Raw genomic sequence first — 11,885 nt, 5'->3', positions numbered from 1 at the left:
GCTCTTCTATCATGATCGACAAGTTCTCAGCGCAACATCATGGTATCCTAGTTTTTGAAAAAAGGTGTGACACGCCGCTTGTCCGCTAAATCCCACAATTACCATACAAGCCACCGCCTTGACAGTTATTTTTCATGACATATACCTGCTCTACCTCTCACCACCCATCCCCCCAGCCATCATCGTCACCCGTATCCTTCGGCTTCATGTCGATCTTCTTGGGAACAATGGGTCTGGAGGCTGGCTTAGCGACCGTGGGCCGCTTCGCTGTTGTGCTCGAAGACGACTTGGTCAGCCCCTTGGGCAAAGGCTTCTTCGCCCCGCTCTTCTTCTGGGCCTGCGCCGCCAGCCAGCCCGCAAAGTCGGGCTCCGCCCCGTCATCGAACGGCGTCGCGCTGGTTGGAGTAGCTCTAGAAGACGAGGACGAAGTGGGTCTCACCGCTGCAGGCTCGGTCGACGTGTCAAAGAAGGTATCTTCGTCGGCCATATCGCCCCATGCGTCAGTATCATTGAAGCCGGTGTCTTCAAAGAGCTCATCCGCCGACGACGAAGCCGGAGTCTGCCCGGTACGTGAGAGGGCCGGCGGAGGCGACTTGACGGCTTGCCTGTGCAGTGACGAGGCTGACGATGTCGGTTTCCTCGCGTCAGGAGCGGGAGATGTTGTTTGGCGCGGAGTGGACGCCCCGGAACCGGCACCATTGGTCTGCATCTCTCCTGCTGCCGAGGAGAGCTTATTGGTGAACGACGATATGGCCCATCCGGCCCAGGAAGAGCCTTCGCTGGGCTGGGGCGTACTCATACGCGGGGCGCTTGCCGCGTCGGTGCTGGCGGGCGGAAGAGCCGTGTCAGGCATGCCGGCGGCCGCCTTGCGAATTCTTTGCATGTAGATCTCCATGGTGGTGGCAGCTTGATCACGAACCAGCTTCTCCTTATCGATGAGCAGCGGGCACACGGCCGGCATGATACGCGTGGCAATCTCGTCCGTCGAAAAGTGCTCGTTGGTGGCCCCCAAGGCCATGAGGGCCGCGTTTCGCGCATGGTTGAAGGGATCCCGCAGAGACCGAGTGAAGGCGGCGATAAGCACCTTCGCCCTCGAGGACGACCCGAGATTCTTGGCAATCTTTCCCAGGCAGATGGTCGTGTTGGTCCGGATACCGGATTGATCGTCGTTGGCCGTCTTGGCCAGATGTCTCAGGAGCTCGCCGTTGATGGTGCGATCCGACAGCTTGGTGACGAGGACGAGGACGGATTTGACCGTCTGCTCGCGGACTATTGGTGCGGCATCTGAGAATCCCGTGACAATCTGCGGGAAGATCTTGTCATTGACCACTTTCTGCGGCAACCGGTCTATCAGGTGCTGCAGGTTATCGAGGAGGCACACGCGAATCGCGCGATCTGGGTTCGCAAAGAGTCGGATGATGGCCGGCATCACCTTGGCGTCGAAATCATCCTTGGAGAGCTGCGCCGTGATCTTCATGACAACACCAAGCGCCTTTGGGCCGCCGCCGCCAAATTCGACCGACTTGAGCAACTCCGGAAGCACCTTCATCTTGAAGAATTCCTCCGGGAAATCTTCCGACATCATCTGGTCGAGGTCACTTGTCTCGGTTAGGAGGTGCGTCCATTAGAAAACACGAACAAGTCGAGAGTTGACTTACTCTAGAAAAGCTTCCCGTTCCGTCTCTGACTTGACGCCAAGGTTGTCGAGGTTTTCTGTTAGCTTGATGAGAGGGCTGTCAAAAAATGCCCCAGGACGCGAGCCCTGGTCCAAGAAGTGCGCAATGCTGAGGCGGGCCTTGGGGTTCGCATTCACGAGACGTTTATAGCTCGCATGCATAGACGGGGGGATATTCTTGGTTTGGCCTGCTTGATCCGGGCCTGTGAAGTCGCCGTTGAAGGCTTCAAAGATGAGGCATCCTAATCCAAACGAATCCACGGCCGAATGAGGGCTCTTCTTGATGGCACCCCAGCCATCCCTAGCAAGTTCTGGGGCCGCATAGCGGACCGCATCGGGAACGAGACCACCGTATGTCTAGGCTTTAGTTAACGCACAGCTCCAACGTCAGATGTCCTTCTTCGAGAAGCAAACCGTACGTAAATGACAGCTTCATCGTCTTTGACGTTACTCAACAGCTCAAATCCACCTAGCTTCCACTCGCCGCTTTCCGACGTGTATACGGACCCAACTCGAACGCTGCCGTGTATGGAGGAGGCCTCGTCATTGATGAACTTGAGGGTTCTCTAAGACCACGTCGATCATCAGTACGGAGGCCCGAAGAGGCTGATTCGAGGACTGGAGAATCCTACCGCGATACTGTGTACACCCCATTTTATTGTCTCCGGATTCAGGCTTTTCCTCCTCACGTACCATCGCAGTGGTACCAGCCTCTCGGTCGCTATGTAGAGATGAGTATCGGTCTAGGGTAGCCAGAGAATCAGAGATAATCCAGGCAATGGCGCCTCTCGAGTGTGGGGGATCGTACCTCCACGGTATCCAACACCTTGATGACGCCAGGGTGTCGCAGGGTCCTTAGTTTTCGAAGGGCGTTCTTGGCCAGCGGAAGCCGGGACTTGTTGGCTGCGACGTCAAAGGAGAAGATGCTACAGTTGGAGCCGTCCTCCTAGAGATAGAGGGAGAGAAGCGTCAGATGCTTGCTGTGAGGACAACATGGGACAGACAGTCCGAGAGAGAACACAAACTTTCTTGGTACCGTTGTGAAGCGTCCAGATAGACTGCTCAACATCGACCCTGTCACCGAGAGTGTAGGGCAACGGTGGCCCTTGGGAGATGGCCGAGGCCACAGCGGAGAAGAAATTCATGCCGACGACAACTGGAGATGCGATGAGGATAGGGGAAGGGCGAGAACAAGGCGCTCCGGGCGCTGTCGTATTGTCGGCTTTGGCGCAGTCTACTCAGTCGTTGATCCTGGCGTGAAAGGTGAGACCTTTGTTGAAGGAATAATCAATAACACGGGAGATATACAGTGAGCGGATCTCTGACAGTTGATGGTTGATGCGATGGAGCGCGCGTCTGCGTGTCAAGATTCTGGCACTGTACCATGCCAAGTACCTACTGCACGAGGGCACGAGGCTGACAGCCGCATCCCCGCGCTAAACCGCTTGTTGGAGGGGTACAGTACTCGGTAGTGTGGTGGAGCTTTAGTCCAATGGGATGCCCCGGAACATATTAATGCCGATCCGGGCTTGGCCCCAGCTATACCCCTGCTAGCATCATCAAGGACGGTACGTACCTAATTATACTTCAGCTCACTGTCGCACCTGCACTTTGTATTACGAGTTGGCGTCTCCTTCTTACTCTCTTCCTTTTCTTTTTTCCCTTTTTCCTTTTTATTTTCTTTTCATTCTAGCTTTCCATTCTTCGTTACGCCCAGTCTTCTGGCATGAAGATGCGGAAAGCGTTGCAACATCGAGCCATCCGAAAACGAAAGACGACTCATTTCTTGCCTCGACTCTGAACCTCCAGGCCCAAAGATTTGGGGCCTCTCCCTTCCCACCGCTTCTCGAAATTCGCCCCGACATCTCCTCTGGCCCAAGTTTCCCTCTGCCCAGACGCAATTGAGGCTCTGGTATCAGGGCTCACGCATGCCTTCTTCCTCGCCTTGGGGCTGGCGCGTTGTCGATGCTCTTCCCTTCGTGACAGCCGCGACTCGATGCTAGTACGCCCACCCTAGTGAGAGCCAGGACGTCTGTGCCTCATTGAAGGTAAGCCGTTTGACATTCAACTATACTGTCTCGACTCTTCTATGCCGTGCTTTGCTGCTATGATGACCATTGGTAAAAGGTCCGACAGCTTGGGACCCTTCTGGGTTTGCTTTTCTTATTCCTGCACCGGCCTTGTCCATCATCTCCCCGTCTACGCGGTCAGCTCGTGTCAGGGTTCACTATGCATGGACTATGGCCACATATGGGCACTGTACCCAAGACGGGGAGGCTACATCACCAAAGCGCGTTCTCTTTTGGGCTGCGCTGCCGCTTTATGGAGTTCGGTCTCTCGATGCGCTTCACGAGGTTGGACCAAAGGCTGCGGTGAACAGGTTGGGGGGAATCCTCGGACTCGGCCTCGTCGGATGAGAACTGCGAAACCGCTGTGGTCCCTAGACTGAAGATGCATAAAAGAAAACTGAAAAGATCTGAGCACAAAGCAACGGCCATTCTTCCTCATTTTTTATTTATTTATTTTGGTGTGATTCTTTGGGAAACACACGCTGTACAATACTTCATGGGAATGACTAACTCGTGTTTCCAAGGACTGACGACCAGGGTAGGTTCCCCTAGTCAGCTGCTCGTTTCACGACGTGTGAAGCCTTCCACGCCTCACAGCAACGGATATTCGACTTCGGACCTCTTTCAGACTGTTCGAGCCGCGAGAGTCAGTGGGGATTGAGGCAATAGTACTAATACGCGTAGCAGCGACGGCTGGGCCTGACTTCTTCCTACTTGAATCCTCCGTTTTACGGTGGTGAGGTGAAGGCCCGTTATGACCGGTCCTCGCCAACCCCTTTCCACCATAACCATCCCGTCCCTTTTCGCCCTTTTCTTCCACGGCATCAGGGTTGATTGAGAGCCCGTTTTGCCTCTATAGAGGCGCAAGATGGCATCAGATGGCATCATAGCAGTCGTCCCAATACAGTGCCTCTACACGGGCTGCCGTTCCATGCGCCCACCAGAGGAGCGGTACTGCCTGAAGCATCGAGACTCGCACATGAAATTGCACGACCAAAGTCAAGCTCGTGATGACCGGCCTGTTGGAGAGCGTTCGATACACTCGGAGGATACCCGTCATGGTCCTGAGCGGCAACCAGGTCTGTCGGGTATGGATTCCGGATCCCATGCTACTGGCGCTGGTTCTTCCATGCATCCAAATAAGCCTGATCAAACAGGACCCGTCCTTCCTGCCAACTCCCGGCTGGACCTTGAATTCGCCCCTCAGGCCACCATGACAGCCAAAAAGACAGCCAGGAATTCGTCAGTTAACCGGATGTACATGACACCCCCCCGGATAGTGAGAACTCAGCTTCCACCCTCGAGGACATCGCCGGCAGTGGATCCCGGTCGTTTCGAACACCAGTTATATGGAGGCCAGCGGGTTTCCGATGCCGCAACAAGGACCGCCCTGTTCAATCTCCATCCTAGCAAAGGCCCAAGATCGTACTCCTACTCGCATCTCCGAACCTCAAACGATCCAAGCTTTGTTAACCAGAATGGACTTCAGACCGCCAAACCAACACCAAAACCCTTAGCACCAACTCCGGCGCCGTCCAAGGCACCTTCTAGCGTCGGAGGGGATGGGACGATCGCCGCAGATTCTCGTGTCAGCCAGGAAGCCACTCGGTCGCCATCTTCCACTGTCAAGACGGGGAATGCGTTCGGATTCTCTTCTACGAGATTTGCGCCTGTCGATGACCCGGGCCAAGGTGCCAATCAAGAATCGAGGCTGAGTACAAACACTTTAGTAAACGGACAAGACAGACCAGGTTGGGGCTCTTCGGGAACGTGGACTCGCCAGGTGACACCACGGACCAGATACCCAACTGCCAAAAAGAGGTTGCTCCGCACTGCAATCCGAGCTTCCACCAAGAGGGCCACTGCACAGTCACCCTGGCGGGCTCATAAAAGGCGGAGAGTTCATAAGCCGGAAACCTCCCAACCATCGGTCAAGGGCAATCACGCATCTAGTGCGGCCGTACAATCAACTCCCGCCGTAACCGAACCCGCAGCCTCCATAGCCTCCGGCAACCTGCAGCCTCCCGCTTCTTCGTCTGATCTGAAGCCTACTAATGGTCCCTCTGAAGGATCCGCTGACTTGTCAGTCGAGCGGCAACGACCAGAGCCGTCTACTGTTGACGACCCTTTGCGCTCTTCGAACGCAAGACAGCAGACTGAGAGCGATTGCTTCTCCGTAGTCGGTGACTCAAACGGCCAAGAACTTTCACCTGCAGGCGCGATATCACACGTCTCTCTGGAAGCGCGTCGCCTACAGAAGGCAGCGACTTTCGACCAAGCAAAGTTTGATGCTGCGTTCTATGGCCAGGAGCTAGCTGGGCCGCCTCCCCCCGGCGTGATGGTAACCCCGGCTAAGCAGAAGCATACCCCTCCCTCTGGAGAAGACGGCCGGCTCTACCTCCATATCGACCCGCGCGTCCATTGGCCTCGAAAATGGACAGACGAGTGGTACGACAATAAGATGAAGGAGATTCGGGCGCGAGGCGGGCGGAAAGCGAACTGGGGCCGAGCTGCCCAACGCATGCGGGAGCAGCGGTTGAGGGAAGAAGCCCAGAGTCAAGCGGACGTTGAAGCCCTCGCGGCAGGACCACCGTTGCGGGAACCCCATCCGTGGACGTACCGTCGCCGGATCGACTTTGAGGATGTGTCAGAAAACGAACTGCCCGACTACGTGCTGGAGAACCCGGCTTGGGCGCGTGCATGCGCTTGGATGCGCTCGAATGCGGAGGAGCGCCATCGGCGCGCGAAGGCCTCAGCTGGCGAAACTTTGCGGCGCATTTTCTCGAAAGAGGGACAAAGGTAGAGCGAGCATCAGGGCGTGGGTGTCCATTAATTCTTCCTTTGCTACAATCTATATTCCTGATTATAGCAGTGTGACCGTGGGCGCAGGGTATAATGACTGGGAACGGGTCTCCGGAACTTGGTAATCACAAGAATAGCTTAGACGGATGGGATGATTGGCTTCAATGATTATACGATATATGATGAAGAGATGGTGTCTAATCCTATTCAGCTTCCGGCAGTCGAAGCAGCCCAACGCGCCGATATGGTCCGGCGCAGACTCTGCTTACGAACCTACCTCACCGACATTGCCAGGACAACCCATCTCGCCCGGGTCTTCAGAACATACACAAAACATACATGGGGATCCCGCTTCCAACCTAAACAACATATATGGGAACAGGGTATGTAATGCAATGCAGGAGATGTGCAGCATAAAACAGCACGGCACAACACACCGCCATCGGACATTGAAACGCCCTCCTTCCGTCTTCTTTATCCCACAAAAGAAACAGTCTCAACTAAAGGAACCAAACGCCAAAACCGCTCGGTCTAGCCACTTTTAGTTCTGCGCCCTCTTGGCAAGCATGCTCAGAGCGCTACCAGCGAGGATGAAACCGGCCTGGTCCTCGCTGACGGCGTGCTTGGTGGGGATGAGGAACTCGCCGGAGCCGTCCGCCTTGCGGACACGGAGGGAGACGTCACCCTGGCCGCCGGCGCGGAGCATATCGTAGAGACCGACGGTGGAGACTTGGTCGCCGGCGCCGATGCGGTCGTAGTCAGCCTCGTTGGCAAAGGTGAGGGGCACGACGCCCTGCTTTTTGAGGTTCGTCTCGTGGATGCGGGCGAAGCTCTTGCAGAGGACGACGCGGGCGCCGAGGAAGCGGGGCTGCAGGGCGGCGTGCTCGCGGGCGCTGCCCTCGCCGTAGTTGTGCTCGGCGACCACCAGCCAGGGCTGCTCGCGGGCCTTCCAGCGGAAGGCGAGGTCCGGGATGGTGTGGCGCGAGCCGTCGGTGTCGTAGGCGACGTTGACCTCGCCCGTCTCGGCGTTGACGGCGGTGTTGAGGGTGTTGGCGCTAATGTTGGCCAGGTGGCCCTTGTACTTGAGCCAGGGGCCAGCGGCCGAGATGGTGTCGGTGGTGCACTTGCCCGTCACCTTGACGAGCACGCGGAGGCCCTCGAGGTCGCCCTCGGGGAAGGGCTGGAAGGGCTCGAGCAGGGCCAGGCGCTCCGAGGTCGGGGAGATGGCTACCGGGACGTCCGGGTTGGGGCCGTCCGGTGAGATGGACTGAAGCGACTCGACGCCCGCGACGAAGGGGGTCCTGGGACCTTCGAGGCCCTGGGGCGGCTCGAAGCGGAACGGCTTGCCGTCGGGGGTGGTGAGCTCGTCGGTCAGGGGGTTAAAGGTGGTGGACCCGGCGTAGGCCATGGCGGTGACGATCTCGGGGGAGGCGAGGAAGTTCATGGTGTCCGGGTTGCCGTCGTTCCGGCCTCGGAAATTGCGGTTGTAGGACGTGAAGATGGCATTGACGGTACCCTTCTTGATATCGTCTTGCCGCTTCCATTGACCGATGCAAGGGCCGCATGCATTGGACAGGACGATGCCGCCGGCCCCCTCGAGGGTCTGGAGGGTACCGTCCCGCTCCAGGGTGGCGCGGATCTGTTCGCTTCCGGGGGTGATGTAGAAGGGAGCCTTGGGCCGCAGACCGGCCTTCTCGGCCTGGGTCACCATGCTCTCGACCTTGGTCATGTCCTCGTACGAGCTGTTGGTGCAGCTGCCGATCAGACCGGCCGAGAGGGTGGTAGGCCACTGCTCTTGGGCGACCGTCTCGGCAAAGTTGGACAGGGGCGTCGAGAGGTCCGGGGTGAAGGGTCCGTTGATGTGCGGCTCCAGCTCGGAGAGGTTGATCTCGATCACCTCGTCGTATTGGGCTCCCTCGTCGGCGCGGAAGTTGAAGCTGCCCCAGTTCTTGAAGGATTCGAGGGCCTGGTGCTGCTCGGCCCTCCTGGTCTGCAGGAGGTAGCGCTCGGAGGCCTTGGTGTAAGGGAAGACGGAGGTGGTGGCGCCGACCTCGGCACCCATGTTGCAGATGGTGGCCATGCCGGTGGCGCTCAACGACTCGACACCGTCGCCAAAGTACTCGACGATGTAGCCGGTGCCACCACGGACGGTGAGCTTGCCGGCCAGGGCCAGGATGATGTCCTTGGGGGCCGCCCACCCCTTGAGCTCACCAGTCAGCTTCACGCCGAGGATGCGAGGAGCCTTGAGCTCCCAGGGGGCGCCGACGAGGGCCTCGACGGCGTCAGCACCGCCAACACCGATGGTGATGGTGGACAGACCGCCGGCGTTGGGACTGTGGCTGTCGGTACCCAGCATCATCAGGCCCGGGAGGGCGTAGACTTCGAGCACGGTCTGGTGGATGATGCCGGCGCCGGGGGGCCAGAAGTCCATGCCGTACTTTTTGGCGGCCGACTCGAGAAAGTCGAAGACCTCCTTGTTGGTGGTGATGCCCTCGGACAGATCGCTCTCGGCGCCCTTTTCGCCGACGATGAGGTGGTCGCAGTGGATGCTAGCGGGGATGGCGGGCCTGTCGAGGTTGCAGGACATGAACTGCAGCAGGGCCATCTGGGCCGAGGCATCCTGCATGTTGACGCGGTCCGGGTTGAGCTTGAGGTTGGCATTGCCGCGGATGCTGCGGCCGTTGTCGGTATTGGTCAGCAGGGACTGCTCGACGTTGTCGAGATGGCTGTAGAGGATCTTCTCGGCGAGGGTCAGGGGCTGGTTGTCGAGGGTGCGGCGGACCTGGAGGAGCTTGTCGTGCAGCTTGCGGTAGGTGTCGGGCTTGATCGACTTGGGGAGGGAAGGGCGCAGGGCGGCGTCGAGCTGGTCAATGTCCCGCGCGACGGCGGCAAAGTGCCTCGTGTGGGGACGGCATGTCAAGCGAGTGAGGCCTGATTGTCCAGGTCGGGAACGTGTGAGGAGGAGGCGCTGTTTTGGGAGTGAGTTCCATTGTTAGCATGCTCTGGCCTTTGCCACGGAAAATGAAGACAGATTCCCGTTGACCGATGTTAAACGTACATTTGCCATGCCCCCAGACCGGGTGACGAGCTCGATTGGCGCCATTGTCGCTACAACAAGGACCCTCCCGAAAAAGGTCCGTGGGCGTGGGCGGGATGGGTATAAAGTCGCAGGCTTTGTCGTGAGAAGTTGTGGTGGGGTGGGAAGGATTTTGGGGGGTTCATGGGGAAGACATTTTCCAACTTTTATTGATTTTTATCTGTATTTTCTTTTTGGAAATGGGCGATATCGGATTGGTCTGTTTCCCGTTCTCCGCGCGGTTCCTTGCCGGCCGTCAGTGGGGGGTTTACTGGGTACGGCCACTGTGCAATGCAGCGATGCGATTTGCTGATCTTCCCCGCCATCTACGCCTTTGTGGGACTGGTCCCCTATTCCCCCGGCTCTACGGGATGTACAGTCCAGTCACGGTACCTACTGTACTGTACCCCGGAACCTCCTGTCTCTTCACCTGACTTCAAAATGGGACATCATCTCTCATGTTACATATCTACAGTAAACGCATACGCGAAAGCCCCGAGAACTGATAAACTCCCTGATAACTCCCTCAAAGTGACCTCCCTCAATCATCTTCGTCCTCCTTTTCGTTGCCGATAAGTCCCAGGCTTCGCTTCCGCCTCTTCCCCCAAACCTCCTTGGCCCACTCCGACATCCTGTAGCCCCAGTGCCCGGCCACGAGAACGCCGCTGACGACGTTGACGACCTTGAGCAGGAACTGCAGCACGCCGGGCCGCGTCTCCTCGACCAGCAGCAGGATCGGCTCGATATCGTATTTGAAGAAGATGCCGGGGACGCCGTTATGATGCACCTCCTTGCTCTGCTCCGTCACGGCGAACTGGTTTGTGTAGAGCGTCTTGGACGTCCGGCTGATGGAATACATGGTCGGCACGATGGACAGGTAGTACTGGAACTTGTGGAAGTGGGCCGTGGCCGTGTTGACGGTATGGTCGAGCGGGTTGACCAGCGATGGGTAGAAGGCGCCAAAGGAGAATTCGTTGATGACGTGCGAAAAGTTGAACTCTTTGGCCCCGTCAGTTTTACTTGAAACAAGAAAATAGGAAAGAAGTAAACAAGGGTCACTCACTGTCGTGGTCCAGGTGCTGGGTCCCCATTCCCGTATACCAATCGTGGCCCCTCGCCGTAATGTGAAAGTCGCCCTGCACCTTGTTCAGGTGGAGGTCGCCAAAGATGCGACAGCTATCAGCCGGGCCCCTGAGCTTGGGCGTCTTGGCCCATTTCGCCTTGCGCCTGCCCAGGGCCACGATATCGTGGACGTGCTCCTCGCCGAAGCCCTCGTCCAGATGCCAGCCGGCGTCGGTGATGACGCGCCCGGCCGGGTCGTGCCCGAGCTTGTGCACGCCCGTGTTGTCCGCCCACTGCGTCCACGAGGTGGCGTCGCGCCGGAGCCGGTTGGCCGCCATGATGCGGTCGCCCGCCGCGTCCTGGACGTTCATGTGTATGTCCTCGCACCGCATCCGCACCACAATGTCCATGTTGATCTGCAGCTCCTCGCTCACCCCTTTTTCGACCGCGAACGTGTGGCTCTCCGAGCCCCGCCACCACCGCGCCAGCTCCGTCCAGATGAGGAATATTGCCACCACGCCCATCGTCACCGTCCACTTTCCGCCTCCTGATGTGCGCTGCACATATTCCGGTTTCGCCTTGGCTGTTTATTCGGTTGTTCTGTCAGCAAGGCACGGAATCTGGGAGATGGAGAGAGAAGGCGGAGCTTACGAAAGGCGTCAAATGCCCTGACAATGTTGCCCGCCTTGGAACCAAAGGCATCCTCGTCGAGGACTGTGCGTTTCTCGTCGTATCCCATGATGGAGTCGCCTTGTCTAGCACGGGGAGATTTCGTAAAGGGTGCGGAGAGACTCCGAGTGGCAGTGGTCTACTGGCCAATCTCTCCCGCACTTTTTGGCCGTAGAAATGTCGCCCAAAGGGCTAGCTGGTTCCAATTTCGAGATCAGAGTCGAGTTAGTCGGTCTGGTCAAATAATGCGCTCGGTCGCAGGGTGTCGCTGCAATTGCCCGCTATCGAAGCGAAGAGAATCCTGTCATCTACCGCATTCCTTGGCCACAGAAAAAATGGAAACTAAGATAAATAAGACAGGTCCTGACGGAGAAGATTGAGATGCCCAAGCCGCTGTCGGGTCTTCGCTCGTGGTGGATCGTTTCTCGTTTTGCGACGGTTCGACGTCGACAACGTTGGCGTTGGCAGTTGGAGAGGACACTTAACACAAGCTAAGTGTGCATCGGAAGAAGCCTCTCGTCTTATCATTGGC

General features: G+C 57.7%; 3 protein-coding genes across 3 annotated transcripts; all 3 read right to left on the bottom strand.

Annotated features, from left to right (window-relative positions):
* Positions 1-157: 157 nt before the first annotated feature.
* ACRALDRAFT_1074908 (uncharacterized protein) lies at positions 158-3,045 on the bottom strand (the record flags this gene model as incomplete). The annotated part of the gene is made up of 6 exons (XM_071018298.1): positions 2,701-3,045; positions 2,484-2,621; positions 2,308-2,418; positions 2,095-2,241; positions 1,659-2,032; positions 158-1,598 (listed from the first exon to the last, which is right to left on the bottom strand). Exons 1-6 carry the CDS (start codon positions 2,818-2,820, stop codon positions 158-160), a joined length of 2,331 nt encoding a protein of 776 aa, XP_070877250.1. The 5' UTR covers positions 2,821-3,045.
* A 4,042-nt stretch (positions 3,046-7,087) lies between these two features.
* On the bottom strand, positions 7,088-9,649 carry ACRALDRAFT_2040469 (uncharacterized protein; the record flags this gene model as incomplete). The annotated part of the gene is made up of 2 exons (XM_071021051.1): positions 7,088-9,514; positions 9,605-9,649. 2 exons carry the CDS (start codon positions 9,647-9,649, stop codon positions 7,088-7,090), a joined length of 2,472 nt encoding a protein of 823 aa, XP_070877249.1.
* Positions 9,650-9,923: 274 nt separating this feature from the next.
* On the bottom strand, positions 9,924-11,824 carry ACRALDRAFT_1061435 (uncharacterized protein). Its single transcript, XM_071016428.1, has 3 exons — positions 11,336-11,824; positions 10,686-11,267; positions 9,924-10,621 (listed from the first exon to the last, which is right to left on the bottom strand). The coding sequence occupies exons 1-3, from the start codon at positions 11,421-11,423 to the stop codon at positions 10,164-10,166; spliced, it is 1,128 nt and encodes a 375-aa protein (XP_070877248.1). The 5' UTR covers positions 11,424-11,824; the 3' UTR covers positions 9,924-10,163.
* Between the last annotated feature and the right edge of the window lie 61 nt (positions 11,825-11,885).

This window comes from Sodiomyces alcalophilus (genome assembly GCF_042370955.1).
Source record: "Sodiomyces alcalophilus JCM 7366 unplaced genomic scaffold ACRALscaffold_2, whole genome shotgun sequence".
Lineage (NCBI taxonomy): Eukaryota > Fungi > Ascomycota > Sordariomycetes > Glomerellales > Plectosphaerellaceae > Sodiomyces > Sodiomyces alcalophilus.
The sequence above is the reverse complement of the archived record's forward strand: the minus strand, read 5'-3'. Positions and strand labels throughout refer to the sequence as shown.

Bases quoted from the DNA above. Each gene is read 5' to 3' on its own strand.
- ACRALDRAFT_1061435 (XM_071016428.1), bottom strand. From the start codon at position 11,423: ATGGGATACGACGAGAAACGCACAGTCCTCGACGAGGATGCCTTTGGT. The intron at 11,268-11,335 runs GTAAGCTCCGCC...CCGAATAAACAG, and splicing joins CAGGGCATTTGACGCCTTTC to CCAAGGCGAAACCGGAATAT. The intron at 10,622-10,685 runs GTGAGTGACCCT...ACGGGGCCAAAG, and splicing joins CCAGCACCTGGACCACGACA to AGTTCAACTTTTCGCACGTC.